At 54.1% G+C, this 19,520-nt stretch overlaps 1 protein-coding gene across 4 annotated transcripts in view; it reads left to right on the forward strand.

Annotated features, from left to right (window-relative positions):
• The window catches only part of Nrxn2 (neurexin II), a 114,462-nt gene extending 97,095 nt beyond the window's left edge, over nucleotides 1-17,367 (forward strand). For 2 of the 4 annotated variants that reach the window (NM_001369363.1, NM_001205234.2), the window contains exons 21-23: nucleotides 1,073-1,398; nucleotides 3,399-3,477; nucleotides 15,418-17,367. In NM_001369363.1, coding sequence (NP_001356292.1) covers nucleotides 1,073-1,398; nucleotides 3,399-3,477; nucleotides 15,418-16,298 — 1,286 coding nt within the window. In that variant the 3' untranslated portion in view covers nucleotides 16,299-17,367. The remainder of the gene's footprint in view (nucleotides 1-1,072; nucleotides 1,399-3,398; nucleotides 3,478-15,417) is intronic. The other 2 variants (NM_020253.4, NM_001205235.2) reach the window with 1 other exon arrangement.
• Nucleotides 17,368-19,520: the final 2,153 nt, after the last annotated feature.

A 19,520-nucleotide genomic window follows, 5' to 3' on the forward strand; every position in this document is an offset into this window, starting at 1 on the left:
ACAAGGGCTAAGCCAGGCCTTAAATGAAAGCAGCTAAAGGTCCGTGGGAGAGTGGGGCAAAGTCATATTCCATCGGCCCCCTCCCCAATAACATAAAAACCAAAGCTAAATCTAAACTTAAACATAATAAATGTCTTTTCTAAAAAAACAAAAACAAAAAAACAAAAAACAAACCAAAACCAACAAACTCAGAGGGTTAAACTGACCCCCAGGTCGACTAAAACCAAAGCAAGCAGCCGAGCCTCACATGGGGGTCATCAGAGGTGTCTAACACTGCCACACGCAGAGCCAGACTGGAGCTGGAGCAGTGATTTTGGCTGTCAGTGAGCGAAGCAAGGTCCCTTTAACATTTTCCATATCTGGGCTTGCACGTCCATCTTGGGGGAAGGGTTCAGCTCACTGGGGCCTGCTCCCAGGGCAGTGGCTGGACCTCGGAGGCTGGGCCTCAGCTGGGCAGTAGGAGCTAAGCAGCCGGGCCAGCCATCACCCGGTGCTAATGGGCGGGGCCAGCCTGGAGCAGACTCACACAATCTGTCCCTCATCTTGCTGCTTCTTCTGCTCACACTCACAAACTCCGCCTTAGCCTGGCAGGACACCCTCCTGTCTCTGTCTCTGCTGCCACCGCCTACTGCTTTGGAGGATACCATGGCTTGAGGCTGGACATTGGATGGGATGCTTGGGAGAATAGAGAGAGAAGATGGGGGTGGAACTGAAGGATAAGGACGCGGGGGTGATCGCCCCGGAGTGGGATCGGTGGGGTACGGGTGTAGATGGAGAGGCATGTGCATGGTGGGGATAGGGGGTGACCAGGCTCCCTTTCCCGACCCATGTGTGCCCTGGCGACCCTCTCCTGTGGGGGGTCCCACAAGGCCGGGCTAGGGGTTCTGGTTAACAATGACTTTCCCTTGGTTGTCTGCCTCTTCCTCATTCCTTTCCCCACCTGTGTGCTGGCTTCCTCCTGGCTCCCACATTCCTCCCCGTCTTCTCTCCACTCTCCATCCCTTCTTCCTGGCCTCCCTGGACTGCCTGCCTCTCCCCTGTCTTCCCCCCTCACCCCATCCCCAACCCTCAGGACGCCAGCTGACCATCTTCAACAGCCAGGCTGCCATCAAGATAGGGGGCCGGGATCAGGGCCGCCCCTTCCAGGGCCAGGTGTCCGGCCTCTACTACAATGGGCTCAAGGTACTGGCGCTGGCCGCCGAGAGCGACCCCAATGTGCGGACCGAAGGCCACCTACGGCTAGTAGGGGAGGGGCCGTCCGTGCTGCTCAGTGCTGAGACCACTGCCACCACTCTGCTGGCCGACATGGCCACCACCATCATGGAGACCACCACCACCATGGCCACCACCACTACTCGCCGGGGCCGTTCCCCCACAATGAGGGACAGCACCACCCAGGTGAGACCCCTCCTGGGTCTGGGAAGGTCCAAGGGGTGTTGGGGTTAGGACGGTTGCTTCTGGAGATAGCAGTTTCTCACCTAGTGGTCACAGTGATGGTTTAGGACAGGGAGGCCTTCACATGGTGATCAGGGATCTTGACTGTATAAGGTGATCACTGTTTCTGGGAGGTGTAGAATTGTGGGCAGAATTGAGAGGCCTACCCACCCACCCTAGCCAGGAGAAGGGAAGTCTTGATGAAGAGTGTGGAAATAATTAGGAGGGTGACCATGCCAGAGCTTAGTGGGCCAACTGGAGTTGGATAGTGGCATCTTAGGCAGAGATGATACATTGGAGTGGTGACATGCAGTCTCTGGGGGTGGCAGCCCCTGTTAGAGGCCAGGGGCAGCCTCTCCTTATGCCGGAGATGCTTCGGGTGAGACCCCTTTGCCTTCACAAAGCTTCTGCACGTGACTTGGAACAAGCACCAAGTGCCACAGCTTGGCCGGCCTCGCTCCTGTCCTTTGAGTGTGTTTTGAGGAGCTGTGCAGAGCTCCCTGTGTTTTACCCCACACAAGATCATCTCCAGCTCAGGAGCTCCCTGGATCTGGTGAGAGTCGAGTGAGGGCCACACACGGGAAACAGAGCTCCGAGGAGCGGGCAGGCCTGGCATCCTCGGTGGTCAAACCTGAATATGGGACTGGCCGGTAGCTGGGTTCCCTAATTGTCATCAATGTCTGTGCTGAGTACTGGTTATGGAGAGCTTATACCTGCCACAGTGACCTAGCTAGGCCACCTCTGCCCCACAGTGCGTCTGCTCCCCATCCCCAACGTCACTGCCTTGGCTATTGAGCCTGCAGGCCCAGAGGAATCTTGGGGTGTCCATGGCGCCATGTGTTTCCTCTGCATCAGTCTGCCTTCAGCTTTCTCAGGGCCGGGCTTGCTGTATTCCAGGCTCTTCTTTCTGTCCTGCAAGGATCCGGGGGCTGGCAGGGAGAGAGAGACAAGATATAAGCCTTTCTATCTATCCTCAGTGCCCAGAAATCTGAGTGGTCTGGGTGCCCAGGGGCTTTCCTCTAGGGAGTGGGGAGCCCTAAGAGTAAGGCCTAGGCTCGCCTAGGCTGACTACCTATGCCCTCCAAATCCCATCTAATCTTAGTAGAAGAGGGTAGGCAGGCCAGCCACTTGGTAAAGAGAGTGGATGGCCCCTGAGAGATCCTGGGCTTGGTGGAAGAGAGAGAGGGTCAAGGCTGTGGAAGGGAAGAGGAGTCCATGACTTTGGCCCTGGGCAAGGGCTGTTGGGTTGAAGAGGAACTTAGGGAGCTGCGGGTTGGAACCTCCTCCCCATGGCTTCTTGGCCTCTTCCACACTGGCTCTCTCCTCGCCTGTTGTCTCCCCGCTCCCTTACTCCTTGGGCTTTGGGTCTCCCTCCTTGGCTCTCTTTCCTAACCCTGCTGAACTTCCCCTCCCCCTCAGGCTCACTCATCTCAGGGATCCTCTTTCTTTGCAATCAGTAGAGAAAATGCTGACAAAGTCGACTCCTGTTGTCATGGCAACCATAGTCCTAATTATTGTGCGGAGCCTGGTTCTCTCTGTGGAAGGGGGTTGGGAAAGATTGAGAAGTGATGAGGTGGGGAAGCTGGAGATGGGAAACCCTCCATATCCTGTCCACTCTCTCTGTCTGAGCCTCCTCCATACCCCTGGCCCCTGCCTCAGGCACTCTGGACCTCTGGGAAACACCTCCGAAGCCCAGGGTTGGCATCCCATCTCCTGGCTCCCTCGTGTAAGGGGCTCAGCACTTGTCTGATCTTTGGGAGCCACAGGGCTGGCTCTGTTTATTATCCTTTATCAAGGGAAATTGAGAGGCCAAATCACCCAAAAATGATGAGAGGGTTGGGCTTGGCCTCGGCCCTGTCTTCTGTGCTGCTCCATACATACCTTGGGAAGCAGCTGTGGAATCTGTTCACCCACCGGAACCCTCTCTTTCCTTACTCCTCTTACCATCCTCCCACACTCCCCAGAACACAGATGACCTCCTGGTGGCCTCGGCTGAGTGTCCAAGTGATGATGAGGACCTAGAGGAGTGTGAGCCTAGTACTGGTGAGTGCCTTTCCCCCCTCCCCTGCCCCGGGCCCCTGCAACCGACTGCTGGGGAGGGGGGCGACTCTCTGCCACCTGGCCCCAACCCAGGGTGTCCTGCAGGCTTTACTCTCTCCTGCAGTCCCTTTGTAATTTAGAAGACCCCCAGGTCCCTCACATGCCCTCTGACAAGGCACCTTTTGGTGTCCCATCCTTGGAGATAGTGAAGTCTTTAGCTTGGGCTCCTAGGGGAGGAGAGCCAAGAGGAACTGGGAGGAAAGAGGGAGATGCGGCTATAGAACTGCAGCTCCCATGAGTCCTGAAATGGGAGGTGGGGAACTACAATTCCCATCAGGCCACAGGTCCAGAACTACAACTCCCATCAGCCCTGAAGCCTGGCGCTCTCTTGGCCACTCATAGAGGTCTCTGTTGGCACTCCCTTGGACTCCTACTCAGCTTCAGTGACTCATCTGGTATTCTTGAAGGGGTCCCCAGGATTCCAGGTCAAGCAGGGCAGTTGCTACATGAGACCTCTATATCTGGCAGTGCACTAGGTGGAGGTGCCCCTTAGGCCAGACGTGCAGTCCCCTAGGAGAGAGCCTAGCTTGAGAGCTGCTGCAGAAGCTGTGGAAAGGGCCCCCTGAGTGGTGGCAACACAGGAACTCTGCTTAATGATGCTAGCTGGAGCCTTGGCTCCAGCTACAGAGAGCAACTGGGGCAGGTTGGGGGTGAGCTTTGCAGGCCTGGCTGAGAGCATGAGAGTGGTTGGGGCGGCCTAGTGGTTGCTGCTCATTGAGCAGGTTGTCAGTGGCTGACAGGAACAGAAGGAGGTGGTCACTGGGGGTTGACAGCAGGACCAGTAAAAGGACTGGATGTGGCTGGTGGGAGCTCCCAGTAGGGGAACACAGGCCTTGGCTGCAGCCTGGATGACATAGGAGCAGAGGGGCTGCCCACATCTCTTGCTTGGCTTCCCACAGGCTTCTTATATTACCATGCCATGGTGGCACCTGAGCTGTGGGTTTCATCAAGGCCAGGGCAAGTTCATGCAGGGATGGAGAGGGGCTGTGAACCCGACCTGAGGTCAGGGGTCTGGAGGGCCTAGCAGCTCCATAGGAGACACTGAAGCTGAGAGTGGGCTACCACAGAGAGAGTGAAGGGAGATAGGTGGAGCCTTGGGGTCCTGGTCACAGACCAGCAGTGGAAGCCCCCATAGCCAGAGGCTGATGGCCCTTGCCTTCATCCCTTTCTTCCCCAGTAGTTGAGAGCTGAGTGGGATTGTTCTGTGGTCCTGGGCCAAAGAGCATTCACGGGAGGTACCAGCTGCTAGGTAGGAAAGACCTCACTGTCCACAGCTCAGGGCCTGTGCCCCTGGGAACAGATGCTCTCCTCTGCAGGAGGCTCCTCTGCTGGGAGCCACCGTTCCATCTCTTTATCCTGCAGCCCAACTATGACTTTGGGAGAGCTAGAGTCTGCCCACAGCACCTCTTGACACTGCCTAATCCATCAAAGCTGTAGGCAGTGTCTGGGAATACCTACAGGCTGACACAGCCTCCAGCAAGGTTTACTCTGAGTGGCTGCAAGGAATGACCTGTGAGATCTCTGGGCTGGGACTATGCCATGGGGAAGGGTGCAGCCTCACTTCTCATTCTGGGACACAAACTCCATGCTGATAGATTTCTGAGCACACAACACAGATATATATTACACACACACATACACACACACACACACACACACACACACACACACACCCCAGGCTGTCCCAGGGCCATCCTGGGAGGATTGAGGGTCCCAGCCAAGACTCTATCTAGAAGCATGAGGTTGTCCTACAGTGTGCTCTCTGGTATCTTGAGCCATTTCAGGCTGCCCCTGGGTCAGGGCTCTCAGAGATCACTGTGCATTGTGTAATTCTTCTGTAAAAAAAAGAGCCCCCATGTGAGGGGAAGACAGAGGTGGAGGAAGATGGGAGGCTGGGATCTGGCCCAGCTTTGAATATAAGCCCTGGAGGAAGGGCGGAGTGGACCTTGGAGTGCTCAGTGCTCACCTACATCACCCGGTCCACAGCTCTGAGATGCCTACTGTCCTCATCTCCCCATGGGAAGTCAGGCTGGCCTGGACCATGTTCCTTATCCCTCTCATCCTGGCCTCTGCAACGCCAGTCCATTTTGAGGCCCCGGGATAAGGAAACCTTTCCTAGCAGAGCATAAGGCTCCTGGCAGAGGAGGAGGCAGCCTGGCTAGTGGCAGGCTGCTCAGAGCCTGACCCTAGGTTGCCTGCCCTCCACACTTCCAGATCTCCACCCTCGGTGGGAGTATGTGCCCTGGAATCATCCCTGTTTGGCCCGGTCACCTCCCCATCCCTCCCGCAGACTCCAGGCCCTGTCCTCCTTGTTTGGAGAGCCTGGCATCTAGCACATCATTTTCCCGGAGGCTGGAGGTCCAGTCACACAGAATATTATTAGACTTCTCCTTAGTGGGAGTGCCTCTAAGGGACAAACACCTACAGTTGGTAATGTGACACACCACCCCTGCTAGCCCAGCTGTCCTGGCCCACACACTGTATTTCCAGCCCAGCCCTTGTAGAACTGTGGACTTTGCACTCCTGAGATACATAAGAAGAATGCAAAGATGTATATCCATAGAGGCACATGTCCATATTTGCACACATGAGCTCCAACCAGGACCACACTTGTACACCTAAGCACCTAAGCATACAGATTCACATAGTGCCCAGAAGCTCACATATTCTCTCTCTCTCTCTCTCTCTCTCTCTCTCTCACACACACACACACACACACACACACACACACTCAAACCAAGAAGAGTGCATGCAGTTTTTACACTATATCAACAGAGGCACACAGATACTTAGCCCCAAAGAGTCACATGTGTGCACAGATACTCTGAAACCAATGTACAGTACACCCCTAGGAGATCCAGAGAAACACGAGGGGGTACAGTGTGCACAGGCCCATGAAGCATGCTATGTATCAGAGCCACTGAGTGTCTCGCGTGCATGCTTAGAGCTTCCAGAACACCTAGAGATGCCTAGACCCATAGCCGCTTACTTGCTCAGCCCTCAGAGACTCACACCTCTACACGCCATGCTCAAAGGCTCCCACGTTCAGTGCTGTGCGCCTTGAACCCACTCAGGGCTACGTGGAAGTGCAAGCTTAAACCCGCAGAAGCAGTGCCCACACGCTTGCTCGCTGGCTTGCATCTGTTGATGTACACAGACATGCTCTGAGCCCGAAAGCCTCCTCAGAAACCGTGCACACTGGGCAAGCACCGTGCGTTCAGAGCTGTGTGTGTATGCTCATTTGTGCTCAAGACTCACAGAGGCACATGCCTTGTGACATGTCCTTGGCCTCAGAGTGACACATCTGTGCTCAGTGCACAAAGGCACACGTCTGTGGACTGAGCCCCCTGCATTACACTTGCTCACAAGTGTGTACAGACCACAGTCCCACATATACATTCGGATTGCCAGATGGCCACATGTTTCCTAGCCACAGACACGACATTTGTGTTCAGGGATGTGCGCAATTCGCTCACATTTATGGAAGCATGCACATACACATATCCACAGATGTCCCCTCGGTCTGTGTGCACAGGACTGATACATCTGTCCGTGGATACTCACCAAGACACACATGTCCATCTGTGGAGGCATGTACTCATGGACCCACATGTTTGTCCCCACAGAAGGGGTTTCTACACATTGGGGTGTAAGTATGTACTGAGACGGCAGGAGCATGGGCACATGCTGTCCAAGTGGGGTGTGAGCGCTCAGGCCCCAGAAGTCTGCGCATATGTACACATTGGTTCGGCCTCGTGGACCTGCACCCCTCTACACTGTCGGGACCCTGAGAAGCACACTCATGCATGTACATTCACACTCACACACACATTTATCTTCAGACCCTGGGAAGCCTGTGTTCACAGACAAACTCAGTTTTGCAGGTGTATGCTCCACAGAGACACACATGTTGATCCATACGGAAGTATGTCCGCATTCATTCAGACTCCCAAAGAGGGGGTGCACGTGAACACAAATACACACACACACACACACACGCGCGCACCTAAAATGGCCCACTCAAATGCTCACAGACACAGGTGTAACTGTGTGTTCAGTGGTACCCCTGCAGTGGCACATTAAAAGGCACACACTTATCTTTAGACTTGTAGGTCATGTGTGTATTCAGACCCAGTTCAGAATAATGTCTGCTGTGTATGTACACAGTTATTAAACCCACAAGGGCATGCCTACCCGGTTTTGTAGAGACACATACACACATGTCCTTAGGGGTATTGCATACAAGCAAGCCTTCCTGTGCATCCAGGTTCACGTGTGCATTTACCCCTCCTCAGTGTCACCCAGCCATAGATGAGACCCTTAGAGGCATATACTGGCACACACACTTGGCACACACATACTGGCACACACACTTGGTCAGATGCACAGGAGCATGGGCTTGGGTTCCTGGGAGCTTCCTGAGTGACTCTAGTTGCTATAGTGACACTCAGCTTCTGTGGTTTAACAGAGACCTGACCTACAATGCTTCTGATCGGCGGGAGCCTCCTAGTAATGACTCAGAGCCTGGTCTCCTTCCATCCTATGGCCGTGTAATCTTTAAATGATGACTTCTCAAGGTGCAAGAATGAGCAAGGGGTCAGGAGTGGGCGATCTCCACAGGCTGCCCCAGACAGACAGGCTCTTCTAGTCCACATGCATTCCAAACCCAGAGCTCAATCTAGGGACCACACTGAGCTGAGATGGTCGTGAACCACCACTTCCTAGGCAGAGGCGCAGGCAGATTTGGGGGCCAGCTAGAGAATGTTTTGCTTGGGCCTAGGATGTCCAACCACCAAAGATCTGTTTCATTTTGCCTTCTGTCCCAGAATGTCCCCGGCTGCCACTCCAGGGATGGCAGACATCTCATCTCAGGAGGTCGTTCATTTCAAAGTAGTAGATGGTGGCTTACTCTGATCCACCCAAACTTGCTGCTTCTGGTCTGCAGACGATGAGCTGAAAGATAATTTATCTCACTACTTCCAACACACCCTAGAGTAGAGTGCTTCCCCTACAACAAAAGCTTGTCACAAAAGGAAGAAGTTGGGTATAGTGGTGAGCACCTGTGGAGTAGAGGTGACAGGATTGCAAGTTCGAGGTCAACCTGGAGTCTAGCAAGACCCATCTACTCCCAGTCCCCATAAAAGCTGGGCAACAGGACATGCATGCCTGAGCGTGGAGGAGGAAACCCAGCAAGCAGGTGGGCGGGCACTCCTGCAGTGGAAAGGACAGAGTCTCTGGTAACTCCTGCTTCTGTCTCTGGGAAGGCCTTAGGCTGCTGCTGTGCTGGGCACAATGTCCCATCCTTATCCTCCATGGCCCTTTCAGAAGTGAGTTTTGGAAGAAATGTTCTTGGCTGTGTAAGTGCAGACGTCCCACACCAGATTGCCTACCTCTGGTGTGCAGGCTCAGTCACAGCAGCCATACTGCAGCCCCCTCCTAAGCCCCAGCCTCCATTCCTGGGGCTTCTCCTGTGTCTCTGCGCCTGTCCTCTTCACAGGGCCATGCCTGTCTTAAGGACACTTTAAATGGTAGGTGGGGAGACTGCTCCTAAATCTGACCTTTGGCAGAAAAGATCCTCAGTCAGTTGAGGTCTCTGTCATTGACCCTTGTGCCCTTTCAGCCTTTACCCCCTTGTGGCGTGTGGCATCTGAGAGCAGTGGCTCTTCTGACTCCTGCAGGAGTCACACCTGCCTCCTCACCTCCCTGCCTGCAAGACATCCAACCCTAGTTTAAGTTTATGTTGTAACAAGTTGCTAAAAGCAGAAAGTAAGAGCTGGCAGTCCTGTCCCCTGTCCCCACACTTTCCCTCAGCACCTCTGCCTCAGCAGGTTGGCACAGGCAGTGTTTGTACCACGTGTTTCTACCTCCCATCCTTTCTCCGGATTGTCACTTGAATGCTCTGGTGTTTCGTCATCACAGCATCCACTGTAGGGGCCAAAGCCTGTATAAGATAACACTCATCTCTGTAGCAGATGAGCCCTGAATGTTAGTGGTTAAGGCAAGAGAACTTTCTCACTCAGATGGCCGCTTCCTGGGCTCTGCCCAGGGGGCATGTGCTTGTAATCCACCCTCCCTCCATCTGTGGCACCTCCATTTTTAACACAGCATGTCCAAGGTCACTGATGGAGAGCTGGAGGCTGTTAGGGACAAAGAACCCAACAGGGCCTAACACTCATCAATTGAGCCATACTCAGTTGCTAGGAATGCTGGGAAATGTAGTCTAGATGCCAAGGTTCAGAATGAATGTATTTATTTTATAGGGTAATATACGGCTTATGGGCTGGGTGGTGGTGGCGCACACCTTTAATCCCAGCACTTGGGAGGCAGAGGCAGGCGGATTTCTGAGTTTGAGGTCAGCCTGGTCTACAAAGTGAGTTCCAGGACAGCCAGGGCTACACAGGGAAACCCTGTCTCGAAAAACCAAATATATATATGGCTTAAGCTCAGAGCCAGGGTATTTTTACTTGCATATTCTGAAGGACACATCCACACAGCATGTCCTTTGTAGTACATGCCTCAGATTCATGGGCAGCAGGTGTGAGAGACACATTCACATGGACACATCTGTTCACACTCACTGACATACACACAGGCATCTCAGATCCATGAAGGCCGCTGTGCTTAGGAATTTATGCTCACGGATATAGAAACACAAACTTTCCTAGGGGGTCTGCATCTGAGTGTGCCTGCTCGTACACATGTGCGCACGTCCCTCCTATTGAGTAGCTCACTGTCTCTGACCATGCAACCACTCTCGCCTCCGCCCTTGCCAAGCTGGTGTTACAGGTGCGGAGGGATACATCCTTCAGGCTACAGCCCACAGTGGCATACTTCTCTGCTCCAACAGGTGAGTAGGGATGGAATCTAGCCAGGGTTCTGTTTGCTTAGCAGTGCATCCTGGGCCCGAGTTGGGCTGTTCTTATCAATACTGTAGGCATGTGGCTTGGTAAGTCATGACCTACAGGGCTGTTTTCAGGTATAAGAGCTGCCTTTCCCCCTAATCCACTGAAATGCTAACGTTCTTACCCTCCCAGCTTGGGTAGGGCCCTCGGCACTGGTGCACGGGCTCTATGCCATCAGGAGGCTTAGCTTGCTTGGGTCACCCAGAAACTCAGTTTCAGACTCTGCTATGGGGTAGACATGTTCTGACTGGATAGAAGTTAGGGTTCATAGGTAGACTTTTTGTTTTAGACAGGGTCAGACACTGTAGCCCAAGCTGACGTCAAACTCATGAATTCATGGTGATGCCCCTGCCTCAGCCTCCTGAGGAATGGATTGGACAGGTATGAACCACTGCACAGAGCTTCGTGGATATGTTTCTGATCAAGGTTCCTTGAAGGTTGAAAGGGCCCAGCTTGCTTTGTGTGCACACCCTAGACAGGGAAGAGTTGAGATGAAGAGCCGTCTGGGAACGGCTGGTGGAATGGAATTCTCTAGCGAGTGGACCCAATGTATATTGAAGTGTTCTATTTCCTTAGGATTGGAAGAGCAGAGGGTGAGTGGGCTCTTGCTCTGAAAAGCATGCACCTGTAATTTGCAACTACTGCAGTTGCCAGATGTGAGAGAGAAGGGCTGAAGGCTGCCTGGGTTCCTGGTCAGTCTGATGGCTTCAGGGGCCACAGTCTCCCATTTGTCTCCCAGTGATGCAGAGCTGATCACAGGTCCCCCAACATCATGAGTCCTTGAGTGTCCCTCCTACTCAAAAGCCTAGTGGGAGAGCCAGCAGTGGGACCATCCTAGCCTGAAGCCTCTGAGCAGCCTCCCTTGCTCAGGCCTTGCTGACTGCCTCCCAGTAGAGTTTTCTAGACCCTTCCTGGGCCAGTGTCCCAGGGAAGCTCATACATTGATGACTCCAGTGCCCCACAGTCCAGGTCAGGGTCGTTCAGGTCATGTGAGATTCTCCGCGGTCTATCACTTTGGGAGAGGTTTATGTGTGGTTATCTGGCACACAGAGGGAGTAGTATCAGAGAAAGATGCTGCTATGCAAAAAGCACATTGGTGGAATCATGGGAGATATGGCCACCGACCATAGATAGACACAAACTGGGAGAGCCTTCCAGGGGATGAGGACTGAAGGGATCTGGCTGAGATCTGAAAAGGGAGCCAGGGCAGGCTGTGATGGTGATCTACAACACCGGTGTGTCCCAAGGACTAGTGCGAATGGTGGGAGCTGCAGGGTGGGGCAGGATCTGTGTGGTCCAGACCTGAGTCCACCATCTGCCCTCACCCAGCTGGAGGCAACAGGCTGGTGAAGAGCCAAGATCTGTGCCCTGGTCATTCTGATGAGCTGTACTAACGACACTGTGCCATGTCCCTAGTGATGGCCAGCTGGTTGGAGATCATAAGTCAGGTTATTGACCCTGGAGTTCCTGAGGGCACTGGTAGCTCAGCCTAAGATGCAAAAGGTGGCAGGGCTTTTAGAGGGTAGAAGGCAGACCTGAGGACATGGAGGAAAAGACTGTGAGGCATAGCTCTCTTCAGTGCCTGTTGCCCAAGAAGGTGGGGCAAGGGTGTGTAAACTCAGCCTGTAAAAGGTGCTCTGTGCTTCCCCACGGATCCGGCCTACCTCAGAGAGAGTGCTAGGGGACTTGCCATTCACTCCCCTTGAAGAGCCCCATGCCAGGCCTGCTGCTGGCTGCTCGTAAGATCGACAGATGGGACTCATGCCTGTGGCCCTTCCCTGGCAGTGAGTCAAACTTGAGCCTCCAAGAGTAGGAAGACGGCGTCAGAGGCACCAGGAGCAGAGGGCATCTTCTGGGGTCAGTCCGGAAGATGAGGTATTATTGGCTGGATCCTGAGTGTGTGTGGGCTAGCCACAGGGAGCCTGTTCGGAATAGAGGGCAAAGGTCAGGAGACAAGAGGTAGTGTGGATGGGCAGAGAGGACCTAGATGAGCTCAGCAGTCATAGGGAAGGAGCTCCTGCTATGATTAGGCCCACGCTGTTACTATTGGACGGGCCCCAAGCTTTCCTGTGCGGTTTGCACTGCGCAGGGATGAGGACATTGGAAATGGGAGGAGCGTGGGAGTAGAAAAAGCACCGTGTTACCACGTAGACTGGAGAGGCCACCCGGCCAGGCTTTGGTCAGTCTGAGGACAGGCACTTTAGGGAGGACATGTCCCTAGCATGGGTCTCCGGTGATGGCCAGCTGATTGCAGATCATAAGCCAGGTTAGGTTAGGCTTTGACGCTGGAGTTCTCAGTAGTGGCTCGGTCTGTGATGGAAAAGGTGGAAGGCAGAGCTGGCAGAGGGTGCGAGCCAGGCCGGGCCAGTGGATGGGAATGAAGCGTTGCCAGGCGCAACGGGGCCTGAGGCTCACTTCCTTAGTTTATTTATTTTGGTTATTTGAGACAGAGCCTCACATACCCTAAGCTGGCCAGAACTTGCTATGTAGTTGAAGATCTTTGAAACGATCTTCCTGCCTCCACCTCCTGAGTGCTGGAATCACAAGCATGTGCCACCATGCATGGCAACATTCTAGATTTATAGAGGTGCACATGTCTGTAGTCACACAGCAATTCAGTTGATACACCTGGAGCCTCCAGGTTGGCTTCTCAGGTGAGTGAGCAGCCTGCCAGCCTCCTAGAGGCATGAGAGTGGTGGCCCAGACATTCCTGACCCCTTTCCTGGCTTCGGGGAGCCACCGAAGGGACTGGCCAGTTCATTTATTCACCTCTCTTGGAAGTCCTGCCCTCTCTAGGCCCCAGTATCCTCATCTCCTAGAAGCTGGGGTCGAGGGTTGGGATGTATTAGTGGGAGAGCTGGAGTGCTTTGCCCGGCATCCATGAGGTCTTGATTTCCATCAGTGGAACTGGGCAATCCGCTCTTGGGTCAGCATTTCACATGGCTAAGTCTGTGGAGGGCTAGGCACTCTTAGGCTGTAAACTTCACGGCGTAAGGGAACCTGAGGGGAAGTACGCCTGAGACGCTTGGTAAGGTCCCTCCTCCTTCAGTGGCAAGGGTCTGCTGTGGCCTCCGTGAGATGGATGGAGCTGCTGGAGGAAAGGCTCAAGAGGTGTGTGAGAAGTTAAGCCCCCAAGAAGGCGGGGGTAGGCAGAGCAGAGAAGGCTCTGGATGTGAGACTTGGCCTGGCTGCTGGATCTGCTAAAGGAAGCCCTGGGATGATTAAGAGAGAGGGGTGGAAAGACTGTGGGTGCGGACAACCAAGAGAAGTGCTCAGGTAGGGATTGGGCGTAGACTGAGCTGGAGGTAGAGCCGGAGAGGAAATTTTCAACTCCATAGCCAAAAGGACCAGAGGCAACCTCCAAAGCCAGAGTTTGAGCCCTCCTTCCAGCCTAGAGCTGCTTATTCAGCTTCTATCTACCGGAGGTCAGAGGCTTGCAGAGCTTTGCTTAGTGAAGAGGCCCAGGAGGCTGATGGGAGTTGTAGTTGTTGACCCACAGATAGATGGGAGGTGTAGTTCATGCCCCCTGAAGGCCTAATGGGACCTGTAGTTCCCGCCCACAGGAAGCTGATGGGAATTGCAGTTTCTGCCCCAGGGTACTTGAGTTATTAGACTAAAAGAGAAGACAATACCCTCTCCCTATCACACGCCTTCCCAATTAGTTATCCTGGGCCCTGTTTTAGCTAGCGCGTCCCTCCCAGATGGCTGTGTATGTGTTTTCTTTTCTTTTTTTGCTTTCTCCTTCTTTCCGTTGTTTTATTATTGTTTGAACAATAATAAGAGGGCCAGAAGCAGTCATAACCTGGCCAGGTTCTGGCGGTCCATGGGGGTTCTGGGGAGGGGGTGGGGGGAAGTCAGTGGGGGTCAGAGGTGGAGGGTGAAGAAAGTGGAGAGTTAGGTTTAGCTCAGTAATCATATGACCTCCGCCCTCACTCACTCTCCGTCCTCCCTCCCTCATTCCCAATCCTCCCTACCTCCATGCATCTTCTGAACTTTTCACCACCTCCCAGAATCCTAAGGGACAAACCCAGCTCCAGTGTGTCTGATCCTCCCTGCCCACTGTTCCACACAAGCATTCCCGGTTAAAGTTTCCTCCCATGGCCCTCTGAAATTAGCCCCAGGTCCTTTCCACGGCCAGCCTCCCCAACCCCACCCCCACCCCCGAGTTCACACTCACATAGACACGCCAGCCATCGTCTCTCCTTTCCATGGCCTCTCCACTGACCCTTCCTGTTCCCACGATGTCACTGAATGGTGCCACTCCCCAGACCTAACCCGCACACGCACTGTGTAAATTTCAGTCTCGTGTTCAATGAGGGGGAAGAGAGAGGGAGGAGAGAGATCTTTCTGGAGGAAGCAGGCTGTCCAGGGAGGGAGATGCCAAACAGATAGACAGAAAACGTTGTACGGAAAAGTTGTTTTTTCTTATTTTTTTTCGGGAGAACCCGCTTACACAGCTCTGTTTGTAATTTTTTTCTTCATGCTAAAATCACACGGCCTATTTGTTGATGTAAGTTGCCTGAATTCCGTGGTATGCTATCTTCTTTTTTAAAAACAAAAGCAAAAAAAAAAAAAAGCAAAAAGAAATATATATAAAAAAAACCCTAAAAGATATTGTTGTTAGGTTTGTTTAAATGCTGCTGTTGTATGTTTTTAAAGCCTTAAACCAGTAGAAAAAAAAAAAATTCCGTTTCTTTTCAATTTCCTTTCCTTTCTGTTCCGTTTGGTTTCTTAAGACGAAACAAAAAGACCAAAACCCAAAGTCACAGAGCCCGCGCGTGGGGTGCCCAGGGCATCCGAGCCGCAGCCCGCTTAAAGCGCAGGCGCTGGCCGGCTGGCGGGCGGGCCCGGCCCGCGTAGTCTCCGCCAAAGCCAATTGAACCGATTTGGGTGTGAGGCTGTTGTTTCTCTCTCTGTGCCGGCCGCCCGCGCCCTGGCCCTCGCTGACGCCCTCTCTTCTCTCTTCTCTTTCTTTTCCTAGGAGGAGAGTTAATATTGCCCATTATCACGGAGGACTCCTTAGACCCTCCTCCCGTGGCCACCCGATCCCCCTTCGTGCCCCCACCCCCCACCTTCTACCCCTTTCTCACGGGCGTGGGTGCCACCCAAGACACCCTGCCTCCGCCCGCCGCGCGCCGCCCGTCCTCGGGGGGCCCGTGTCAGGCCGAGCGCGACGACAGCGACTGCGAGGAGCCCGTGGAAGCCTCGGGCTTCGCCTCCGGGGAGGTCTTTGACTCCAGCCTCCCCCCCACGGACGACGAGGACTTTTACACTACTTTCCCCTTGGTCACGGACCGCACCACCCTCCTGTCGCCCCGCAAGCCCCGACCCAACCTCAGGACAGATGGGGCCACGGGCGCCCCCGGGGTGCTATTTGCGCCCTCCGCCCCAGCCCCCAACCTGCCCGCGGGCAAAATGAACCACCGAGACCCACTGCAGCCGCTGCTGGAGAACCCACCCCTGGGGCCTGGGGTCCCCACGGCCTTCGAGCCGCGGCGGCCGCCTCCCCTGCGCCCCGGCGTGACCTCAGCCCCCGGTTTCCCCCGTCTGCCCACAGCCAACCCCACGGGTCCGGGGGAGCGCGGCCCGCCAGGTGCAGTGGAGGTGATCCGCGAATCCAGCAGCACCACGGGCATGGTGGTGGGCATCGTGGCGGCGGCGGCGCTCTGCATCCTCATTCTCCTCTACGCCATGTACAAGTACCGCAACCGCGACGAGGGCTCCTACCAGGTGGACCAGAGCCGGAATTACATCAGTAACTCGGCCCAGAGCAATGGGGCGGTGGTGAAGGAGAAGGCCCCTGCTGCCCCCAAGACGCCAAGCAAGGCCAAGAAGAACAAAGACAAAGAGTATTACGTCTGAGCACCCAGTCCAGGCACCCCACTGCCAGCTGCTCCTCCCAGGAGGGAGGAGGGTGCGGCCCTCTCCCTGCAGGGGGATCTGGGGACCCTCTCCCCGGCTGCCTCAGGCTTCTCCCACGAAGAGGAAACGCAAAAAAAGAAAAAGAAAAGGAATATAACTACTACGTGCTCATCCCCTTCCCTCCCGCTGCCCTCGGCGCCGCACTGTCAGCTCTGGGGCTGGCTGTCCTCCGCTCTGCGCCTGTCAGGCAGGGCACGTGCTCACAGCCCTGGGTTGATTTATTTTTTTAAGGGGGGTAGTTTTATTTTGGTGGGGCTGGGCGGGAAGGAAGGCTGGGGTTTTGTAAAGTGTCCACTGCGCCGTTCGTTTATTTCCCTCGATTTTCTTCTTCCTCTCGCCTTCCTTCTTCGCAGCCCTCCTGTCCCGGTTCAGGCTTGCTGTCTCTTGTCCCTACCCTCCTCCGCCCCACTCCCTTTCTTTTCTCTTCTTTTCTTTATTTTTCTTTTCTTTTCCTTTCCTTTCTTTTCTTTCTTTTTTAAACTCTCTTTTCTCTGCTTCCCTTCCTTTGGGTTTCCAGAGTCTCTGGGAGAAGAAGGGTGGGCGGGTGGACCCAGAGCGACCCAGATTGGGTGGCTGGGGCGGGGCAGTAGGGTTCATTCTCCTAGTGCCCCAAGTCCCCTCCTGCCTGGGGCTGCCCAGGGATTGGACCTGGACCTGGCCAAGGCCTTTTGTGTGTGTCGCTGCTGCCGGGCAACGTGCATTGCTGGGAAGCCGAAGCCGCTGGAGGAGCGGGTGGGGGGGCGGGGGGAGGGGAAAGGCAAATGCAGATATATATTAAAAACAAATAATCGAGGTACCAGAGCTGCGTCTGTGGCACCAGCTAGCTGCAGGTGCAGGGGATGGCGGGAGTGAGGCTGTGTCTGCGGATGGCTGGGGTCACTTCTCTGCCCATGGGCTCCCTGCTCCCCCAGTTTTTTTTCTCTTTGTTAACAAATGTGTCTGAGTCTTGGAAAACACCCCAAACCCGGAAATGTGTGGGAAAAAGAAAACAAAAACTTTCCAAATTCCACCAGTCCTGTGTAGTTTGTTCGGGGTGGGTGCTCTCAGTGGGTGCACCTGACAGTTGCTAAGTTTCCTCTAAATACTTTGTGTGTGATGTGTGTACCGTTAGAGGACATCTTAGAGGGATCAGTTCTCAGCTTCCACAATGTAGGGCCTGAGGATGAGATTGAAGTTTCAGTCTTGATGACAAATGGCCTTGCCCACTGCACCATCACTGAGCCGTTTCCCTGAACCAGCCCTCTGACTTGAGTTGAATACAACATTGGGCTCTTGGACAACTGTTGTACGTCTGGCTTGCAAGTGTTTGCTGAGTGGGCTGAGGGTGGGAGACAGGCTCGGCTTGTGTGGGAGGGAGGGAGATTGGCATCTGGCTGGGGTTCCCGATGGCATCATGTTGCCCTCTTTTCCGAGGCTCTGCACCGGTCACTCATGTCCTACCAGATGGCTGACATCCTACCAGATGGCTGACATCTTGTCCAGTATTTGGAGGAAAGTAGTCTTTCCTGGTGGCCAAGGTGGCTGGCAGTGGCTAGTTCAGGGCCTCAAGTGTAGCAGTGGCCGAATCCCTCTGAGTACTTGTTCCTCTGTCCTGTGACTTTGCCTGCACCTCTTGGCTCTGCTTCCCAGCTCTGTAGCACGCCACCACCCTGGAGTGCTGACCACTGGGTGGCTGGCTCTCTGTGAGTGTGGCCTCTCCTTGGCCTTCTGAACCCATTGGCTTCCAGCCCCGCTTGCCATCTTGGGCAGATTTGGTCTGGGAGCCTGGGGAGGTCACACTGACTCTCCTGTGGGAGTCTGGGGAGGCTTTGACCAGGGCAGCGCTGTCCCAGGGTGTCCTGTCCCCAGCTGGTCATGGACTCACTCCTGGGCCCTGTGTTACTGTTCTCTTCTCAAAGCCCAGGCTCAGAGCCCTGTCCTCACCTGCATTGTTAGTCACAGAAAACAGACAGCGGGAGTTCCTTGGGGACAAGCCTGGAAGGAATGCCTTTACTCTCACTTCAGCCGTTGTTATGGTGACCCTGGTTGAGGCAGGAATGTACTCTAGGAGTTGAAAGGACGGCTCCATCACCCTGGTTGCCTTGTAGTTGGGGCTCCATCTCCCTCTCTGCATCAGAAGGCCAAGACCTGACACCCAAATGCTTTGTTTTCTAAAGAGCTCTGGATGTGGCTTTGACTCGGTTTACCTTTCCGAAAGAGTCTCTTGGCTCCTCCACTGTGAGGGTATCTCAGCAGCTTTGAGGTTAGAAACCTCCAAAGTAGGCATTAAAAAGAGGGTGTGTCTAAATGGGTGTGGGCCACAGCCCAGAGATTTGTCAGGTGACTCTAAGACAGTGATGCTGCCACTTCCCAGAGTGACAGAACGCTTTGTCCTGAAAATTCTTAGCCACCTGGATAACCAGGGGTGGCCGTTCAGAATCCAGACGAAGGAACGTCTCTGACTTAGAAGAATACTGTAGGAGAGAGAAACATCCATCTCTCCACTGAGCTCTGTGTCCTGGAAGTTCCTAGGAACCCTGTTGCCCCCAGGAAATGCAGCTGGGCCTAGAGCAGCAGAACAAGTTTGTCCTGAGGCAGCAGGCAGTGTAAATATAATCTTAGCTTTACCTTTACATCTGGGGGAGTGTCACTAGGAAGTGTGCGAGTGTGCGTGCGTGCGTGCGTGTGTGTGTGTGTGTGTGTGTGTGTGTGTGTGTGTGTGTGTGTATGCACGCGCGTGTGTGTTTTGTGCTTGTGTGCATGTACACATAGCCAAAGGACATAGTCTCCCAGAGGTTCAGGAGCTGCAGCCGAGGAGCAGGACTGCAGGACCAACATCTAAGACAAGGGCTGTTTTCTGTTTCGTACCCACCCTTTTTGTGCAAGTGCACACATGTGACTGTGCATATGTATCTGCAGCTGTATACATTCTGTGTATGCTTGTGTATACATGGATGTGGTATGTGTGTACATGTATGTATATGTGGTATGTGTGTGTGTGTTGCAGCCTTCCTCTGAGGTGCCTAGGAGCAGTCACACAGGTAGATGCTTGTGTGTACATGAATATGGTATGTGTGTGCATGTATGTATACATGTGTGTATGTGGTGTGTGTGTGGCGGAGGGTGAGGAGTGGCAGATGTGTGGCCCTAACCATGGTTCACAATGCCATCAGAGTCATGAGT

Source organism: Mus musculus, chromosome 19, assembly GCF_000001635.26.
Source record: "Mus musculus strain C57BL/6J chromosome 19, GRCm38.p6 C57BL/6J".
In the NCBI taxonomy this organism is placed as follows: domain Eukaryota; kingdom Metazoa; phylum Chordata; class Mammalia; order Rodentia; family Muridae; genus Mus; species Mus musculus.